The following is a 22,688-nucleotide window of genomic DNA, read 5'->3' on the forward strand; positions in this document are numbered from 1 at the left end:
AGCCTTATGTATATATTGAAACCGGTGTACAGAATTGTTCATAGAACATTATAAGTTTATGTGCAACAACATGCTAAAACAGCCCCGTGATTTATAGTTTCAGGAGATATTTTTAGTAGTAGAACAAGGATGTTTGACTTAGAATAGTGTTAGTTATAAATCCTAAAATGTTGTAATAGTTATTTGCAGTTCCAAAAGCCTAGTAAAAAGGAGCATGTAAAAAGCTTTCTCTCAGTGTATTAAAGCAAGTCCAGTACAACATTGCCATATATGTAGATTTCGCTCTGTGTATTCTCCTGTGCTTAACACTTGGTGTTGGCTATTAGAACTAAACCTTTTGTTAATATAAGTCATTATCCAATGACAACATGACCATTAGGTAGCCTTCTATGTACACGGTGAATTACTGAAGAGCAGCTCACATCCCATGGAACAAATAGCCCTGACATTTTTACATTCCCATGCAATTTATCAAATAACTTACTCTAAACACGTTAAACTTTTTATTGTGCACATCTCTCCTTGTACATGGATACATGCAGCATGTGTCGCATTGTAAATTATACTATGTATCAATCAGCAATGCCTTTACATTCAAAGTATAGAACACATGACATTAGAGTACAATGCAAACAGTGTTCCAGAAATTACTTGTCATAGAATAGGAGCAGAAAACATCCCTGTGTAGCGATGGGCAGGTTTTGCTATTATGAGAACAAAACAATGACATCATAATAATCACTGCACACAGCTTATACTGGAAGAACAGATATATGACATCATAGAACATACCCCAGGACTTTGCCCCATAAGAAAATGTGCAGATCTATATATTCATGTCCACAGCTTGTGTTTAGGGGCACACTGTCTACATTGAAATCTGTATATCTATGGCACATAAACACTTTACTATATGGAAATTTGTTCTGAAACACAGACATCTGTACAGGAAAATGACTATTAAATGACAGACATATATATTAATGAGCCTGTAAGCACTACCCTGGTGATTTCTGTGGCTGAAAAGTGCCCCAGCGCACATTGTGAGTCGCTGCTTAATACTGTCTATGCCACTGTCTCTTAGCCACAGATCAGGCTCCTGAATGTCTTCCTGAATAAGTTCACTATAATCACCTGTGACACACTGGAAAGGACTGGAGTGCATTTGATCAAGAAGAGAGATTCAACAGCAAGGTCCATACTCAAAGTAACATGGGTGGTGTTGGCCCCCTTCACACGGAGGATACGCTGGCTGATTCGGAACGTGTAAACATTCCGAATCAGCAGCGTTTAAAACAGGTCCCATTGCTTTCTATGGGAGCCGGCATACGCGCGCTCCCCATAGAAATGAATGAGATGCTTTTTCCCATTCATTTCTATGGGGATTGCGCGTATGTCGGCTCCCATAGAAAGCAATGGGACCTGTTTTAAACGCTGCTGATTCGGATCGTTTACAAGTTCAAAATCAGCCAGCGTATACTCCATGTGAAGGGGCCCTTAGCTGGAAAAGCACCAGGCAGCCACAGGACCAGAGTGGACCCAGAGTAGCACTGAATTCCTCAGTGTGTAAACAGTGGTTTGGCATAACAAATGCACCATGTGCTTATATGTTATTTAAAGGGAGTCTGTTACCAGAACCTTGCAGATAGATAGGTTCACCTGAATCAAATATTTCTCCATAGTGCACAGAAGCCTCCACTGCCAAGATATTGCTGCTTGTGTCAACATGTAAATGAGCTCTTTGGAGCAATGAGGATGTTGCTGTTGATCCAAAGAGGTAAGCACTAAAGCTCACCTTGCTCCAAAGAGCTCATGTGCATATTGAAAAAAACACTGGTATCTCAACAATGCAGGCTCCAATTCATAAAGGGAAATGCTGTTTATTCAGGTGACCCTAACTTATCTAGCTGTGGGCATGGGTTGATATGATGGGTTCTTTATCATAGACTATTTAATAATGACTTGGCCACTGGCAAATATCTTTTAAGCCTCAAATATAAAAACTAGCAGAGACAAAAAGTGGCATTATAGCCTGTGGCAACCAATGAAATGTCTCTTGGCTTTTCACCAAGGCAGCTTAGTACCCTGATTGGTTTCTGTGCAAAACCTTTTTGTCTATCCAAACAAACAGAAAAAGACTTAAAAAAAAAAAATCATCTCTGGGTAAATTGGATTTGGATTTATAGCTATAAGAAGGATACAGATATGTGCCCTTATTATACATATGTACAACAAGCCCAAAGTCAGTGTCACACAAAAGTAATACAGGGTTATGTTGTCTGAATTAGGTCCACATATCCTACAACCATGAGTCAGATTTTATGGTTAGTTTGGAAGGTCAGACCTGCTATTGGTCCTCTATTTGCAGGTATAATGCAGTCGCAGATATGCATTTATATTATGATCAATGATTAATGTAGGGAACATCCCTCCTGCAGGTATACATTACATTTTATAAATTCTGACTATTATTTGCCATTACTTGCTACAGAAAGCTAACGCTATTACTACCATTGCCATGTAGGTGATGTATATCTGGTTATTTCTATTATATGTGCAGCTACTTTTCAAGGCACTTCCCATTTCTAAATGCTACTCCTGCAGTTCACAGCTAGTCTTGCCTATAAACAATCGTGGGCATGCTTGGCGGGGATTTGCAGGCATATGTTGTCTGAACGCTTTCAATTAATACAGCCCAATATACCAGTAAAGGTCATATATGTACATCATTTTCACAAAAGAATCAAATGCTGAGCTTAACAATTCCATATTTCCATATTTTTATTATTTTATTGTTATTTTGTACTTGAAACATCTGTCGTGAATATATTCATATATTTGATTTTGCCAAAACTTGTGGCTAAAGAAACCAATGACATATAAGATAAATGACAAGTTATGAATCATTTGTTTTGGTGCGTGAATTCACAGAAAGAATCTTGCCAGTCAGCTCACATGGAAGCAGCATACCGTACATCATAGACACAATAAAAGGCACTTTATTTCTAGTATGTATAGTGTATATGTAGTACAAAACACACCTTTAACTGTCCCTATTAGTGATTCCTCAGTAGATTTAGGTGTATTAGTAAATAAGGCAATTGAGCTTATTCTTTGCACGACTTACAGTATATGCACTTTGTATGTCACCAAGTGATGTGAGTTGATTGGTTTATATATACTGTATTATATATTTATTTCATTTTATATCCCCAAATACATCTTAAGATAACAAAACATGTAAGTGTGCTGAATACAAAAGTGAATGATCGCAAATATCTGAAATAACGTATCAGAAGGGTCCACTATAATGTTTGACATCAAGCATAATAGATGGTATTGGTATATAATGTTAGCATATCCAAAGACAGGCTTTAATTTGCAGCAACTTATTCCATAAATATTCTGCACCACAACATGTTTAGATTTTGATTTTACAGTGTATGAAGGACATAACAAAATATACATTTGCATAATATACATTGGCATAGAATTTCACAATACAAAGTTCTAGTGAAGGATTGCATAGGGAGTGCATAGGTTGATGGAAGAATTTTTTAAAGATTTTTTAAAAACATGTGCATTAACAAATAACGTCATAGATTATTAAAGCCATTGTCATTCATTATGTAAAAGTAGCCAATAATTGTCACCTTATTTTGATATCTGATACATTTGTATTAATAAGCCAGTATTGTATTCATCAGTTTTACTTTCACATAGGTTTCACAGAACCACTAGTAAGAATATTCTTCAGGTTATGTATTCATGCTTTGGTGACACTAAAAATCCGTTATGTATATAGTAATCTTGCAATGAGATTCAATGTAGGTACATTAGATCTTTGACCAAAGCTGAACAGATCTCCTTTACTAGTTACAGCTCAAAACTAGGTACAGATATCATGAACGAAACCTCTGAAACACAGTATACAGAATTCAGTAACAAAATATATTTACATTTGTTGCCTTTTTGTTATTGCTTTGGTTTGTTTCTTTCTACTAGTGTTACTCATCTAGACTTCAGGATATTTCCACCAAATAATACATTTGCCATATAACCATCTTTTTTGTAACATATTTATGATGGTAACATATAAGCATGTCGTATAATATGTGCATAAGAGAAAAAAAATTGTATATCACACTGCGCCAAAAATTACTTATATGGCTGATAACAGCTTCTTTAGACAAAACTATGAGGATACAAACTTGCCCCAGGACACACTTTAGTGACTCTTTGATCTTATGTCAGTGCTCATAAAATGTTGTTGATTTAAAACAAACACATAAATTCTGACTATCTGTACTTTTCTGACTGTCACTTATACTTCTTTGCGTAGAGAAATTTGAACAAAGCTGAATATCTTGCCCATGGCTTCAAAGAGTGGATCACAGAATGTGTGGATGCAGATGGAGTAGACCCGGCTGATGCATTGAATTTCAATCAGGTAGCCTTTTATGCATGGTACAACAGCCCAGATATGCAGGAATGACAGAATGGCAAAGTAAATGCCCCAGATTAGTGACAGTGGAATGCCAAAGATTGTTGACAGCAGACGGTAGAACCAGTATTTCGTCACAGTGAAGGTGGTGAAGCTTGCCTTCCAGATGCCATCAAAACTGTGTGTTCCTTCTGGTTCGGCAATCACATCCACAAAATCAATCTAAATAATGAAACAAATAGTTATAAATAAAAAGTAAGACTAAAAATCACAGCATTTTCCAACGAATTACATCTTACTTAAAGGTCATGTCTACATTTTGCAGTGGTCCAATGCATGTAAAATAAATAACAAGGCGACTTTACAAATATTCTTGGTTGAAAATCTCCTAACATTTCTGCCGCTCCTGTATAGGACTGCAGTATGCGTCTTCATGGTTACATCATACTGTCTTTCATCTACCTCTCTTCTTCATACAGTAGAAGAGAGTGGGCAGATGGGAGTACTACATGACTATAGGATCAGACTACTCATGCCTGTAACCATGAGTCACCAAGGCCTGTGTAGGGGCTAAATTCCTAGCACTGTAGGATACTTTTAACCCTTAAGTACTATCATGGTGTCTATCATAATGATATGTGTATGATAGTGGTGCATGGTAGACACCATCATAGTACTTAAGGGTTAAACGGGAATACTTGCACAATGATGCGTCTTTGCTTTAACTCAGCAAATTGATACAACGTAATCATTGGTTGGTATAGCAATATTTCCCATCACAATTCTCTGTAACAAAGTACATACCAAAAAAACCCCACAAACATGTAGGGATACGGGACTGTATAACATGTTGACCAGACTGTCAAACTAATTCTGCACCTCTTTTTTGTACATTTCCCGAAGTCCAACTTCTCCTCTGCTCTCCTCTGGTTGGCTGAACTATGGTTAGCATATTGGCCAATTTGATTAAAAAGAAAATGTCTGTTTCGGCAAAATGGTCATTGACCAGATGATTGTTGGTTCAACAACTGTTCAACCACCAACCAATATATTATACACTTGGGGTCATAAGGCAAAAATCTTGTTCTGATAGGATCGAGCGGATTGTACCCCATGTTTAGTCCTTTACATCAGCTTAAGATGTTGGGTAAGTATAAAACAATATTTGCTCTAGGAGACATGTTATTCTTAAAGTTTAGAGGTAGCGCCAGTAACACTACTCTGGCTTTGTTCTAGGAAAGTAATGCTTTATTTTATCTTGACAGATGAGTAAATACAATATCCGTTGATAATGTTAACACATCCAAACTATTCATATTGTGTTCACAGTTTTTCTCCAGTGAGAACTATTTCAAAGGTTACAGAATTGCCTATCAAAATTATACAGCAGAAAATCATTAAATTCATATTGCTATAATAATCTGCAAAGTTAGCTTCATCTGATATTAAATAAGTAAATCTATATTGCAAATAAAATTGCAAATAAGCTGCTGTTACACATGGGAACTACTTTCTCCAGCAAATGACTTTCAATTTTGTAGCTACATCTCTGATAGACCGCTCCAAAATTTGCATATATATTTTCCTCCCATCAAATCCTTAGTTTGATAATATTTTTCATGATGAATTACAGAAATGAGTATCCTTCAGTTAGTTAACGAAGATGGTCTAAGGGCCTCACCTCAATCAGCATAGGTAGTAAGTCATATGTAATCAGAATAAGACGACGCGTTTTGCCCATCAGCAATGCAAGGGATCTTACTAAAATTATTTAAGTTTGATAGAGAAATGGAACAGTATAAAACAAGCTGCTATATTGGTTAAGGGAGCTGTCATTTCCTCGGCATGACATCAAAGGGATTCTTAGATGAATTATTTCTCAGAATTGCTACTGATGTTTTATTAGTAAGAAAGTTTTACATTTTTCAATTTATTAAAAAAAATCCTAATAATATTCAGACACGGCGGGCCATCCGAAATGTCATCTGCATTTTAATATCCACTTAATGGAGTGGAGTAAGTCAATTCCAAAAATAAATAAATAAAAACTTATATTTACTCCAGTAGTAATTTCCAAATTATCCACTCAGCCCATCTGTACAGAATATTTAGTGACTGTGCGCCAATTGTAAAAATTAGTTTAGGCTTGTAGTAAGGCAATTTTTCGGGATTATTCAAGGTTGGCAATCAAATACAATAACTCAAAAGACCACTTAAGACCATATCTTATGAGTGGTTATATAGTATATTCAAATGCCACCAGAGAGGTCCTTATCTGGGAAAGTTTCACTAGTACGAGTCAATGAAAATGGTAAAACATGCTAAACATTTGCAATTGACTTCAAACTATATTTGATATATGTCTCCCTGCCGGTGAGAAGCTGAAAATGGCTCTGCATAGTCAATACATAATACAATTATTTCATGATAGTGCTACTTATTTATGGCCATAGTTATGATGCTAAGTTTTAGTTATCCCTTTATACAATATGTATCTCATCTTCACAGACCTCACATTCTGAAGTTAATGAATGATGGTAACACTGATCACATTCAATGGATTTTCTGCGAAGATGACAAATACTGAAAGCTTAGATTCTATAGAGAATATTTGTGTATGTATTTTCATTCTGACGAGCAATTTAAGAAAAAAGGGCAAAAACAGTAAATTCTTTCCTTTCTGCTTTTAAGGTAATTAATATTTATTTCAATTACTTATTTCCAATGGTGTTTTTCATTTAATTTTTTATGCTCTGGTTACTTGTTATGAGTTATGTGGCAGACTTTTTCTGAGAAGAGTCACGCAAATAAGTGTCCTTTAAAAAAGTTAAAGGGTTATCTGTGAACTAAAATTTACCAGCATTAGGATCTGAATCTGCAGGTTTGGAACCCTGTGTTTCTGGACTGTTTCTGTCACCAGATCATGTGTCTAACACCTGTCTTCCTCTTCCCCTATCCATTCAATTGGTATGACCTACCAATTGGCTGGATGGACTGGACCATGGGGTCTGGTAGACATGCTCATTGTAATGACACAGCTAGCCCGTTCTCTTTTGTTTATAGGCCGTAACAAATTACAGTACTGGCTAGAAACAGCAGAAAAACTGATAGGACTCCATGTATGAAGGAAACGATTGCCTGGCATAAACTTTAAAGAAAAATGCCCATATACCAAAATACCTGTATCTAAAGTGAGGGTATATTTCAAAGAATTTGCATGAAATAAGAAATGTTTATAATGTTACCATATCTAGTAAAAGGCATTCTGCTGTTGTGATAGCTTATTTGTATGTAACCAACCACAAAATCTACTGAAACAGAAGAATAGTTATTGTACTAGGCATATGTGTAGGCATATGATACAATGTATGTTCACTATAATCTTCTGAATGTCATAGATCATTATGGTTAAATATACTGTATCATCTCAGACTACCAATAATTAGGATCAGAGTAGTCAAATCTAATTCACACGCCTCAAGATTTCTATTGCTACAAAATCTGATGTAAGATTCTATGATTTCACCACTGAATTACCCCTTCAAACAAAAACGTGAATTTATCATCAATAGAGATGGTCTTGTACTTGTCTGTTCTCTCTGTCTACATCTATGTCATACAATGCACTCTTAGTACTGCTGGAGATAGAATAGAGGTAGAGATAGACTGGAGGTAGAATACACGGTTTATACTTGCATTATAATAAAAGGGCAAAGGTCTTAGAAATATTTTGCCATACAGTCCTGATATGTTACACCACCATATAAACTAAACATGTCTGCCTTATCCCTACAACTATACAGCTTACATCATGATACAAACCCAGACATTTTCCGAATAAGTGCAGCAAGGGATGAGGACACAGAAGAAGACTTGGCCATGGTCATAATGGGAGCTAATTGTTTTTCTATTCTGCACAATTGCTGGCTGCTGATGAAACAAACTATAAAGCTATGACTGCCATAACCAATGATTTCCTCCCTGCTCTGTTTACATATGCACAAGTGAGAGCTTTGTTGTTCCTCTCCATATCTCAGTCTAATCTCATTGTAAGTAGACATTAAAAAGAGGATCTGGCAATGTCCATCCTGTCTTAGAATAAATCACTTAGCTGGAGACATAGTTTATTAGAAAATATCAAGTAGCTTCACAGAACAATTTCCCTTTAGATTACCCATTATCAAGAAATTGCTCATAGATATACAGGATTTGGGGTATCATATACAATACTGCACCCTCTTCTGTAGTTATATTTAGGATATTATATTTAAAGGGATTGTCAAAGTCTGGATATTCGTGGCTATAGATTAGCAGTTTGGAGCACATACAAAAATATGCAACATTATCTGAATAACTGAACAAAAAAAAAGCACATTTCCATCTGCATATAATAATAATAATAATAATAATAATAATACATTTTATTTATATAGCGCCAACATATTCCGCAGCGCTGTACAATTTGTAGGGTTAGAGCATTCCAGAGAAGTGGTGCAGCTCGGGAGAAGTCTTGTATACGAGCGTGGGAGGTTCTGATAATATAGTATGTAAGTGTTAGGTCATTGAGTGAGCATATACTAAAATTCCCCAAAAGACTACCAAATCTACTGAGACTACCAAATCTGAGTATACATTGAATAGTCTGGGTGGCCATTTTGGAAACCATGAATACGAAGAACCATGGCAAAAACATTAGAAATGAGGACATCAGTAATGTAACTAGATATTGTTAATTTATTGTGAAATTGTTATTGGGAGGGCCTCTTTCTTTATCCTTCTTATGCATGAAAACTGGCAGTTGCACTTTGTGTCACCTTAAGGCTTGTGTACAAAAAAAGTAGCCGGCAACCTTCATACATGATGTTCTTGCTGAATTAATCTTCTCCAATACAGTTACAATACATAAATATTTTATTGGCAATTCTGTTTGATATTAAATTGGTAGTACTCACTGTTTTATCTCACCATATCTCCAAACATGCATTACAATGAGTGATATATACTGTATATCCTTGTAAGTGCCATCAAAGAAGCTAATGATGTGTGAAATATTCTGCCTTCATTATGATGTGAACCAATGTGGTCTGTAACTAGCACACAACATCAGTAAAAATCCTTCCCATAGTCACAACACAAACTCTCCCATCCCATATTACTTCCCACTCACAGATCTGGCCTCAATCCCAAAAAGAAACGCTGGGGCCTGGGAAAACTGTCAAGCCACCTTAACATCACGCTCATATGTATTCAGTGCGATACAAAATAAAATACTGTTTAAGGAGTAGAGATGAAATGATATATACAGGCTTACATTACTTCTCATTTATTTCATTTTGTTTTAGTCTTACAGCTCGCTGCTTGGTAAATGAAAAGACATCCTGGGTCTTGTGAGGAATAGATCTAAAGGTCTGATTGTAAATGTCATATTAAGCAAACATTCAAGTAAGAACTGCATCAGAATTAATATGGAAAAAAATCTTTCACTCCAAACTAGGATAAAGTTTATGCCAACCATCCACAGCTTTGTCAGCCAGTGTACGCAAAGCAGAGCCCTTGCTTAGAACAACTAAATATTAGGACGTAGTTGGCCACTAGCGTGTTTGTTGAACTTGTTAACTTGAATTCCCTCAAGTGCATTTGTCAGCCACACTTCATTTTTGTCCTACTACTCCCAGGATAAACCCTCTTTAGTTGGATCTTACAAACTATGGCATTAGTTTCTTCACACAAAGATTTGTAGAAATGGGTTCAACAAAATGGCAACTACGAGTGTAAAGTTATTACTGCGTCTAATAAATCTTATGCTTTTTATCGGTAGGTGATGATCTATTCCTTATACTACAGTATGGGCAGTTAAGAATGGGATTTTATGAGCTTCTTGTATTTTTCGCCTTGGCAAATTAAACAACTGATATACCGTATAAACTATAATATTGCAATTTTTGCATTTGGTTCCATTTTGCAGAACCCATAAAACATAAAAGAAAAACATCTGTGTAAATTCTCCACGAGAAGGTGGAAAATATAGATGTTAGGTTCCATAGAACAGCTGCTATTTCTGGTCACTCTTATCTTTGGGCAGACGAAAAATGAAAATCATAAATCCACCATGGGCAATCCATGTCCCCATTGAGAACAGACATCTGAGAGAAAGCTTCCCCATCCCTCATATACTTGTCTGTGAATTTAGACAAATAAACCCTAAGAAAGGGTCAAAATCTGGGCCTCACAGCAGGAGATACAATTTGACTTTTTCAATATAAGATTATCCCCAATAAGGCATAGCTAGCTATATAACTGTGTACCTGATAGTAGAAAGTAATGGACGGATACTCCTGAAATCTGTGTATAGGTAAGGCATCACAGGCTAAATACAGAGGGAATACAGGGAAATTCTAAAGAATGTTGTGCGAGAAACACTGAACAGGTGCTTTTTGCTCCAGCGTACCTGTATGTTTCTCTGTGGGATTCCTAATACTCTTAGTCTTTGCATTATGCAAATAACTTATTTGCAATGCTAAAGGGAAAACTCACTCTAGAGCCACCTTTTGGAATATAAATCCCCATTTCTAGAATGTGAAGCCATTTGTTTAAATCCTATCCACTACATTGCAGCTCTGATTTAGCCACTGGCACGTTTGTAGCAGCTAAACTGCTGCACTCGCCGGCATGTGCCCCTGGCCTAAAATATGTAATGGGAGCTGCAGCATGATTTCCCATGTCCATACAGTAAACTTTGTTCTTTGAGGCTTTAGATGTACGTTTACCATTACCGAGTTGGCTAAATAAGGATGCCTCTCCATGCAATTCTAGGTTATAAGGGGTTACTTTTTTGTTCGATCAAGTTGGACCATTTGCTGCCAGTTTCCCTTGTGCTGAGACACTGCCTATGATCCGTAAGTGCCAAATTTGTTTCTTATCATCTTCCATACAGAATGAAACCCTTTCACCTTAAGCTGTTATGGAATGTTCATCCTTTCTATTCTAGATTAAAAGTTTATCAGTAGACGGAGAAGAAGAAAAATTCTTTCAATGTTTTCATAAATAATATTTTTCTTAGCAACAATGTGAAATGATATAAGCAGTCAAGTGCAGGAGCAACAGCGCAAAATGCATGAAGTAAATAACTAGAATAAGACGTCTCTGAGACACGTATGGATTCAAGAAGGGCCACATAAATAAAAGACTAAACATATGGTCCTTTAAGATCTAAGGCCAACTCTGAAGATCTGTAAGTCTGCTGCTTTATATGTTTTCTGGCTATTTATTAAACTTAATAAAAGCATATTTTCCCTGTTTAAAGCATTATCTGATCTGTAACAAGTATGGTATAGAAGAGAAGGAGCTGAGCAGATTTTGTTGGAAAAGGTTCGGCATAACTTGTCATTTATTCATTTCAATCTTAGCTTTTTCTATGCATAGTCATGTGGGTGGTCTTATTCAGCCTTCCCCATATCAATGTGCATGCAGAGATCAATGTCAGGGCTCGTTCACATCTGCGCCCGGTGTCCGTTCTGCAGGTTTCCGTTTCCTGCACAAAACAGAGGCAGGATACGGAAACCTGCAGGACTCTCTCACCCATTCATTTGAATGGTGAGAAAGCTGTCCAGCCGTGAGCGACGGTGAGCGTTTTATGCTCTCCGCTGCAAAATCGTTTTTTTAAATCCGGACACAGAGTCGGACATGCAGTACTCTGTGTACGGATTTTAAAAAACGGTTTTGCGGCGGAGAGCATAAAACGCTCAGCACCGCTCACGGCCGGACCCGGACTGTGTTTTCCGTCTTCTTGCATGCAGAAGACGGAAAGCACAGAACGGAGACCAGAACGCAGGTGTGAACCTAGCATCAGTCACCCATTAGAACCATCCACTAGGCATAGACAATTTAAAGAGATTTTGGCAGAGATTTAAAGGGGTATTCCCATAACCATGTTTAACTTTGTAGATAATTAAAATTAAAACATTTTTGCAAGTGTAAATAATTAAAAAATTTGCAGCACTTTTTAAAGATTTTCTCTAACCATCTTAGTGGTGACAGTCTTTTGTGTTGTTTGGTTGCCAATGGTTATGACCATGAATAGGATGCGATCACTGGGAGCACTGTACACTAGATATCTTCAGCAATCTCTCATAAATAGAGATGAGTGAACAGCATTCGATCAAGTATATGTAGATCGGATATCAGGCTGTTCGAAATGTTCAATTTGAGTCGAACACCAGGTGGCAAACTCGCTAAAAATTCAATTCCCCTCCCACCTTCACTGGCGCTTTTTTTGCACCAATAACTGCGCAGGGGAGGTTGGACAGGAGCTACGACAACGGAGGCATCGAAAAAAAATCGGAAAAAGTAATTGGCTGGCTAATTCAGGTGACCTCCAATTTATACGAATAGTGGATTTAATATCCGGTTCATATGAGACTGTGAACTATGTGACTGTGAGACAGGGATAGATGTACAGGCAGGGTTAGCTAGGGATTACCTTTATTTAGGTGTAAATGTCACTCACCCAGCTCTTTGGGGCTCTATCTGGTCGGGATCCCTGTCAGCTTGCGATATGCGGGAGCTGACTTTTTCCCATAGGAATGCATTGACCAGCGTTGATTGGCCGAATGCCATATAGAGTACAGTATTTGGCCAATCAACGCGGGTTCTGCCGGAGGCTCGTCTGTGAGGAGGCGGAGTCTAAGATCGGACCAGAATGGAGACTGCTGTGGACCAATCTTAGACTCCGTCTCCTCCGGAAGAACCAGCGTTGATTGGCCGAATACTGTAGTCTGTATGGCATTTGGCCAATCAACGTTGGTCAATGCATTCCTATGCCGAGATGTAGCAGTGCTGGCCATGCGCTCAGCACTGCTACACCGGAGATGAAGCAGAGCTGAGTTCGATCGAACAGTCGAGTATTGAGCGCCTACTCAAATCGAACTTTGAACATTTCACTGTTCGCTCATCTCTACTCATAAATTCATAAGTTCCAATGAGATACAGCTTATTTTTTAACCTGTGGATAAGGGATATGTTGCATTTGTGGGAAAATTGGAAAATCCATTATCATATAAACAGTGAAAACCTCCCAATGTGTATATTGAAAAGTTTAGGTATCTAGTACACATATATTCATATATTGCATTGGCTCCCAATGAAGCAGAATGATAGGGTAGAAAACATGTTGGATTTCTTTCTGGTGATGAAGAATAGTACAAAAAGGTATGTAAAAGGACACTCTTGTTTTTTATGTTACACTCACAGCTATATGTTCAGCATGTAGGTTGGAAGCATTTCCAAGTTTAAAGAGGACCTCTCACGTCCTCTGGCAACAGTGGTATTATATACCACTAGAAAGCTGAATTCATGGCACTGTCAGCTTTGACGGTTCGTGCCCAGACGCTGGTGATATCACTGCTGTTAGTTTTGGCACCGATATGCCTTCACTGTCTAAAGGGCGGGATTTACTGCTCAGCGTCATTGCCCAGCGGTAAGAAGTACCCCCACTCAGTATGAGGCTATTGAAGTGTACTGTCACGGGAGGCGTTCCTTATTTCCCAGTGATATTTCCAGCACTGGGGGGCATATCAGTAACGCTGACAATGCGCTGAATTTAGTGCAAGGGAACGTGAAAGGTCGTGTTATAGCTTGTCTTTATATATTTCCCTATTTTTATATAGTTTAGCATTGTGTGTATGAAGTAAATGTTGCATTGTTAGCTCTATTTTAATGTAAAACTTTTGTAACAAAACTGGTTTTCATTACTAAATTTCCATAAACACATTATACTATTTTGATTTTTTTAGAATGGTTTCTTTCCTATTGATTTACTTTCCAGCTAAATAAATCCAGTACATTTGTCTGCAGCTGCCTAACAACTGTTTGGGAAAACTCGACTCATAAATGAGGCACTGCAGAAAATTGGAACAAGTAGGTGTAAGTGATTAAAGAAAAAAATGGAAACTGAGTCATCTTAAAGGAAAAGTGTGGCAGGGTTAGAGTCTGACATATATGAAAGATCTTCTACACGCACACAAGAAAAATTCCCTAGAAGCTGTGAAAGCTAAATTGTGCGAATGAATAGAACTTGTAATGCTAGACAAGGCCATGCAGGCAAGGTGGGTGCTAAAATTATTTTCACCTTCAAGTCATACATAATCTTACCAAGATTGATGATCTATCTCTCTATTTATCTAGAAAATGGTTTAGGCAAAAATTGTTTGTCACTAGACAAAATACTACATTCTTGTCAGTCCACAGCTGATCCAGCTTCTTCAGGGTGCCAGAAGTAAAAGAGATGGGCAGCAATAAAAGCAGATCTGCTCCTATTCCAGTAACAGGAGCAGAGCTGTAGTACCCCAGTGCCACTGGTGCACCTAATATTTCCATATGAGCAGAGCTGCAGTACCCCAGTGCCACTGGTGCACCTAGTATTTCTATATGAGCATAGCTGCAGTACCCCAGTACCACTGGTGCACCTAATATTTCTATATGAGCAGAGCTGCAGTACCACAGTGCCACTGGTGCACCTAATATTTCTATATGAGCAGAGCTCCAGTACCTCAGTGCCACTGGTGCACCTAATATTTCTATATGAGCATAGCTGCAGTACCCCAGTGCCACTGGTGCACCTAGTGTTTCTATATGAGCAGAGCTGCAGAACCCCAGTACCACTGGTGCACCTAGTATTTCTATATGAACAGAGCTGCAGTACCCCAGTACCACTGGTGCACCTAGTATTTCTATATGAGCAGAGCTGCAGTACTCCAGTGCCACTGGTGCACCTAGTATTTCTATATAAGCAGAGCTGCAGTACCCCAATATCACTGGTGCATCTAGTGTTTTGATATGAGCAGAGCTGCAGTACTCCAGTGCCACTGGTGCACCTAGTATTTCTATATGAGCAGAGCTGCAGTACCCCAGTGCCACTGGTGCACCTAGTATTTCTATATAAGCAGAGCTGCAGTACCCCAGTGCCACTGGTGCATCTAGTATTTATATATGAGCAGTGCTTCAGTATCCAGTGCCACTGGTGCACCTAGTATTTCTATATAAGCAGAGCAGCAGTACCCCAGTACCACTGGTGCACCTAGTATTTCTATATGAGTAGAGCTGCAGTACTCCAGTGCCACTGGTGCACCTAGTATTTCTATATCAGCAGAGCTGCAGTACCCCAGTACCACTGGTGCACCTAGTATTCCTATATGAGTAGAGCTGCAGTACCCCAGTGCCACTGGTGCAACTAGTATTCCTATTTGAGCAGAGCTGCTTCCTGTTCCTTCCATTTCTATAGCCTCCAGTATTTGGAGACAGTCCACTGGTCAGATACTGATGACCTATCCTTTGGAGGTAATTAATATGAGAAATGCCCAGGGGCCCAGAAAACCCCTTAAGTCGTAGCAGTAACAGAAGAACCCACAGAGTAACAGAGGGTACAAGGAGTTTTAACCCTTATCTCCTATCCAGAAGACAGTGGATTGCTTTCTGATCACTAGAAATGTAAGTGCTGGGACTGCCAATGACCACAAGAATTTTTTGTCTTAATGAAGTGGTAATGAGCATGTAAACCACTTCTCTATTCATATTAATATTCATATTCATTTCTATGGGACTGATTGAGATGACAGTACTGTGCTCTGCCAATGCCATAAAAGTAAATGGAGTGACTGATTAGCATTTATGTGGATAGGGGATAATTGCTTTGCTTGTGGAAAACCCCTTTAGGCTAAGGCTCCATGTAGCGAGCCTCAGGCAAAAAGTGCTGTGGGAAAAACAATAGTGGAAACGCATTGCATTTTTTTTTTCTGCAGCGCTGTTCACAGAAAGTCCACAGAGTTTTCCTCTGCAGACTGCCTGCTATAATTATACCTATAGGGAAAAAGCCAATGTATCCATAGGTATAATTGACATGCTGCAATTTGAAAATCGCAATGGTTTTGGAAATCACAGCAGGTCTACTGCAGGTATTTTTCTGCAATGTGTAGACGAGATTTACTGGGCAGTGTGAATTGATCCTCCCAGTGTCAGGTGATCCTCTCACTGCCCAGGGCGATGAGTTAAAGAGGACCTTTCATGGGTTTGGGCACATGCGGTATTATATACCGCTGGAAAGCTTTCCCGATCTGTGCCCTGGGTACCGGTACCGTAGCGCTTTACAGTCAGAAGGGCGTTCCTGACAGTCTGTCAGGAACGTCCTTCTACACAGCAGCGCCTATTGCGCTTTACAGTGTGAGCGGGGAGGAACGCCCCTCCCCTCCTGATAATACCCGTGTATGGGCGAGCACTGTGAGCAGAGGGAGGGGGCGTTCCTCCCCGCTCACACTGTACCACGCGATAGGCCAGGGGTGGGCAATTAATTTTCCCATGGGGCCGCATAAGAAATTGAAACTATGCTAGAGGGCCGTGCCACGGCAAATTTAGCTCCACCCACTTCTACGTTGACTCCGCCTATTCCCAATCATCTTTCCATGTGCCCCCACAAAGTATAATCCTCCTACAGTCACCCGCACACTATATGCCCCCACATTATAATGTTCCCTTCCAACTGCCCCACAGTATTAAGTCCCTCTCCTGGTGCCCCAGTATAAACTGGTGGAAACTAGAGGGGACATGAAACTGGAGCAGCTGGAGGGGGACATTAAACAGTGGGGGTAGTTGGAGGGGGGCAATAAATTGACAGCTGGAGCAGGACATGAAACTGGGGGCAACTAGAGGGGGACATTAAAATCGGGAAGCTGGAAGCTGACATTAAACCGTAGGGGTAGCTGGAGGGTGACATTAAACTGGGGGCAACTAGAGGCAGACAAGTCCCCCTACAGCTTCCTCCACGGTTTAATGTCCCCCCAGTCTAAGTGCCCTCTTCATCTATCCCCAGTTTCATGTCCCCCCCCTCCATTTCTCCCTCAGTTTCATATCCCCCTTTATTTTCCCCATTTCATGTCCCCCCCCCTCCATCTCTCCCCCAGTTTCATGTCCCCCCCTCCATCTGCCATCTCTGCCCTAGTATAACATTCCCCTTCCATCTCTGCCCCTAGGTTACTGTGACACACACACACACACACACACACACACACACACACATAGACAGACACACATATAGACAGACACACATATAGACAGGCACACATATAGACAGACACACATATAGACACACATATAGACACACATATAGACAGACACACATATAGACAGACACACATATAGACAGACACACATATAGACACACATATAGACACATATAGACAGACACACATATAGACAGACACACATATAGACAGGCACACATATAGACACACACACATATAGACACACACACATATAGACACACATATAGACACACATATAGACAGACACACATATAGACACACATATAGACAGACACACATATAGACAGGCACACATATAGACAGGCACACATATAGACAGGAACACATATAGACAGACACACATATAGACAGACACACATATAGACACACATATAGACAGGCACACATACAGACACATATAGACAGACACACACCATTTATAGACACATATAGACAGACACACACCATATATAGACAGACACATAGACAGACAGACATAGACACACACACATATAGACACACACACATATAGACAGACACACACATATATATATATAGACAGACACATAGACAGACAGACATATAGACACACACAGTCTCTCTCTCCCCCCTACATCTCACCTTACATCTGTCAGTACTTTATGACACGCTCCACATCTCCATCTTCGGCCGGCACTAAGACACGCCCCCTAGACACGCCCCCCTTAGACACGCCTCCCTAGTCAAAGCTGTGCGGGCCGGACTGAATCAGTCAGAGGGCCAGATGTGGCCCGGGGGCCGGACTTTGCCCAGGTCTGCGATAGGCACTGCTGTAGAGAAGGACATTCCTGACAGAGTGTCAGGAACGCCCTTCTGACTGTAAAGATCTATGGTACCGGTACCAGATCGGGAAAGCCGACAGTGTGCTGAATTCAGCGCACTGTAGACTTTCCAGCAGTACATAACACCACATGTGCCCAAACCCATGAAACGTCCTCTTTAAATGCAGAATGGGCTTGTAGGATGTTGCAGCAATGCTTTGAGTAGAAGAAAACTACCCCTGTGCTCCAAGATCCTCTTCATTTGAATAAAGAATAAAAGTGCTTTATCTCTGCATCCCTGGGGCTCTGAAATGTAAGAAAGGTATGGTTTTTATTCTGCTAACAGCATCTACAGCATTGTGGGAGCAGTTTAAAGTAGCTGAGGGTAATGATAGACTACCTTTAAGCAAGAATATAGTAGCAGCAGGTATGCCCTTAGTCCTATGATCCTATCTATTGATTTCCATCACTAATCTGACTGTGTAATTTCTTGAATCTGACTAAGTAAGCCTAGTCCTCTAACTATTCCTTGCTACAAGCAAGATTTTTCAGAACTGTGCTCTGTATGATGCAGTGAGATGGATCAGAGATGCTTTTGTATCTCCACCATTACAGCAACTAGAGCCTGATCACAAGTGCTCCATATAGTCCATATGACACCAACTCTGTAAGGTCCATCTATTACTGTCTATTGGCTGAGTGTTGCTGTGAGGTGTTGCTACTTCACAGACAGTGCCTGAGTCATACACACGTGTAATTCATACATACTTTTCCTCCGCAATACATGTGGTGGTGGCCATTTTAGTTCACCCAAGAACATTTAGAATATACGGGACAAACCTGGCTCATGACAAAGCAGTTCGCCCACTGTTAGAATTAATGTGTTAGATTGCAGTTTTATTTTAATATTGAGCTTAGGCTATGTTCACACAGGATGATTTAATACATAATCAGAAAAAGATCAGAAAAGTAGGTTGAAAATGTGACAGTATAATGAACGCAGGCGGAGAATCTGAAAATACTGAGATATCTGAGGTAATGTTTGCCAGTACTGGAAAAGAATAGTCTGGAAGGATTTCTCTTGCTGAGGAGCTCAGTGCCACATACTTGTGAACAATTTACTGTAAAACATTTGGAAGGGCTTTACTCAGTTTTGTGGAAAACCTGATTCATGGCATCATTTGTTTAATTGAAAGCATTTTACATACATATATTTCCAGTGTAATCCTTCTCCGTGAAATCATAAATCCACTGGCTATAATGTATATTCACCATGTTATTAAGGAACGAGCTTTGTGATAGAATGGAACAGTAATTCCATCTTTGGTTAAAAGAAGACGGATTGGTTTATGGTTCCTTCATGTTGACTTCTCTATTATAGGCAAATATGTCTTCATGCTAGTGGTTAGCTCCACCTAGTAGTAATAAAAAGGCTCAATTCATTGTATTGCATTTAAACTTCTCCATAGCAGCACTCTAAAATTAAATATTTGGTCAACATTTCTTAAATCTAATTTATAAAAAATATTTCTTGTTGCTTAGATAGTTCCAAAATTTCTGCAGCCCTGTATAGAAATTGTCACCATCTACATCAATCCTGGTGCCAATTCCTTAGGGCCTATTTCACATAAAGCTAATTAGTATATTATTTGGAGTGGGGTGGAAATCAGAAAACCCAAAGGAAACCAAAGCAAACATAACAGGAGGAAATACACTTGGTTTGATTTAATCCTAGAACCCCACAGTTAAAGGGATCAGTGCACTGGGCAAATGAATACCACAACCTAGATGATATGGGCACAAACTCTACAGATTGTCTCCAAGGTTCACTGAAATTAACTCTCTGCTTCCATTATATCTATAGGGAAACCACTGACGTTTCCATAAGTATAACTGACATGTTGCGATTTCTAAAACCGCAGCAATTTTGGAAATCACAGCATTTCTGCTATGCGTATTTTTCTGCAATATGTGGATGGGATTCATTTGATACTCTCTCAAATAGGATGAGAATTGCTCCTGAGTCTGTATCTCTTATTCACTGGTACGTAAAATAATGTAATCTGTGCTTTGTATATTAATATTTTCATACGTTTGATCCATATTATTCCATGTTTTCTGAACAAGATATAATATGAAAATCCATTTCAGTTTTCCATAAAGAATAATTTTAAAGGGATTTCCTCATTCTGCCTATGATTTTTTGTTTCACAGTTGGCAGACGTGGAATTTACCATCAGAAAGGCAGAGTGGGAAGCTGACAATACAGAATCCGGGGCCCATTGTCCCAGACACAGGCATGTTTACTTATTTAGCAAATAGTTTCCCTCAATGTCACACTTGTATAACAGTTCACTTGGAAAGAATGTATCTAATGAATAAGACAATCTGTATTGCTACTACTATTTGCCTGTGAATTAGAAATGCATATTCAGATATATCATGTCCTTGCTAGATCACAAACAACATGGAGATCTGTGTGCGTCTAGTGATTTTATCTCTTCCTCAGTCTACAAAAAGGTGCAATAGTTGGTAACCACGTGAGAGGATTTCAGTCACAGTTACTTGCAGTTTGCCAGGCATGTACACAGAAACATAATAAGACATTTCTCTTACTAAGGCCACAAACAGAATCTAAGAAGAAGTACAATGTGCCATGCTGTTAAGTTGCTTTATAAGGTAGTCTCACACACAGCATTTTTGTATGCAAGTTTTTGGGTCAAAGCCATGAGATGATTCAAAGACAGTGGGAAAAGCAGTATAAAGAAAGAATGTATACTTCTTGCTAGATCCACTTCTGACTGCAAAAAACACTACATTTTACAGTACCTACAAAGTGGATGAGTATCAGAAAATGCCCATGTTTTTGAAAATCACAGCATGTCATTTATACCTGTGGAAATGCTGGTGTTGTCCATTTAGGTATAATGAGGGCAGGAAGAGAAAAACTATGAGAAAACGCAATAAAAAAAACGCTATGAAAAAAATGTTACCATGGCATCTGAGTGGTTACTTTGACCTTCCATATGAGGATCGGGGCGCCTCTCCCCTCCCCTCTCCATGGCACTACTGCGGGTGCTATCCAATTACCATCGCAGCCAAGAGCCTTCTGAAGGCTCCCAGCTCTGCTATAGTAATGTGACTAATGAAGCCTACCTGCATAAGCGAATCTACAGTAGTACTGAAGTCTATGGCACAAGTGATCTAAAGATCATATGTTCAAACTCTCTGGGGGTGAGCTAAAAAAAAAAAAAAAAAAAGGAGTAAAAAAATAAAAAGTTTTAAAAAATACTGAAGAAAAAAGTTGAAATCACTCCCTTTTCCTAGATCACATAAATAAATAAGAGTAAACATAAATGCATTAGGCATTCCTAAGTCTACAAAAACTCCAAAACACTTAAAATCGAAAAAGATTTGGTACGGTATGGTATATACGGTAAATGCTGTAGTGTGAAAAAAAAATCAAATTGGCCAAATTGCTGTTTTTTCGGTGCTTTGTCTCCCTATAACAATGTAATAAGAAAATTTCCCCCTCATGATATCAATAAAAGCTGCATATAGTCCTGCAAAGAAGATACCTCACACAGCTCCATATAGTGAAATATAAAACAGTTACAGTGTCAAAACATGGTGATTCAAAGAAATGTTTTTTACTTCAAAATTTAGAATTTTTGGAAAATTATTAAAGCATGAAAAAAACTACATACATTTGGCATCACTGTGACTGCACCAACCCAGAGAATAAAGCCAACATATTATTTGTACCGCACAAGGGAAGCTGTAAAAATTCCTAAAAAAATGGCGGTACAGCTTTTTTTTCAATCCACCTCATTCTGAAGTTTTTTCCCCTTCCTAGTACATTGTATGGAATAATAAATGGTACCATTTTGAAGTACAACTGGTCATAGAAAAATCAAGCCCTCATATAATTACTTGAATGGAAAAATGAAAAAGTTATTGCTTTTGGAATGCAGGGATTAAGGCTAAGGCCCCACGCAGTGAATTGCTTGCAAAACGCTGCGATGTATAAAAACGCAGTTCTTCTGCAAATTTTTCTCTGCAACGTGTGGACAGGATTAGCCAGAATTCCATCCACTTTGCAGGTACTGGAAACACTGAGTTTTTGCTGCTGCATTTCCACCGTAGCCAAAACGACGCATTTTCGCTACGTGGCACTCCGATCTTAAAAAACGAAAACACATAAATTTTATCATTTTTTGCATCTGTTAAAGGGATGTAAAGATGTGATCTGAAAGGAGTCTAATACACATAATATTAACATGTGAGCATTTCAGTTGGTTTTAATTTATTTTTATTGATATTGAAACCACAGAGTCCATAAAATGTATCTACAGAACAAACCTACACTGTTAC

General features: G+C 38.8%; 1 protein-coding gene across 1 annotated transcript in view; it reads right to left on the bottom strand.

The window, feature by feature from the left end:
- Positions 1-489: 489 nt before the first annotated feature.
- CAV1 (caveolin 1) overlaps positions 490-22,688 on the bottom strand; it is a 41,204-nt gene continuing 19,005 nt past the window's right edge. Inside the window, exon 3 of the mRNA XM_075274191.1 lies at positions 490-4,666. Coding sequence (XP_075130292.1) covers positions 4,325-4,666 — 342 coding nt within the window. The 3' untranslated portion in view covers positions 490-4,324. The remainder of the gene's footprint in view (positions 4,667-22,688) is intronic.

This window comes from Leptodactylus fuscus, chromosome 5, assembly GCF_031893055.1.
Source record: "Leptodactylus fuscus isolate aLepFus1 chromosome 5, aLepFus1.hap2, whole genome shotgun sequence".
Classification (NCBI taxonomy): domain Eukaryota; kingdom Metazoa; phylum Chordata; class Amphibia; order Anura; family Leptodactylidae; genus Leptodactylus; species Leptodactylus fuscus.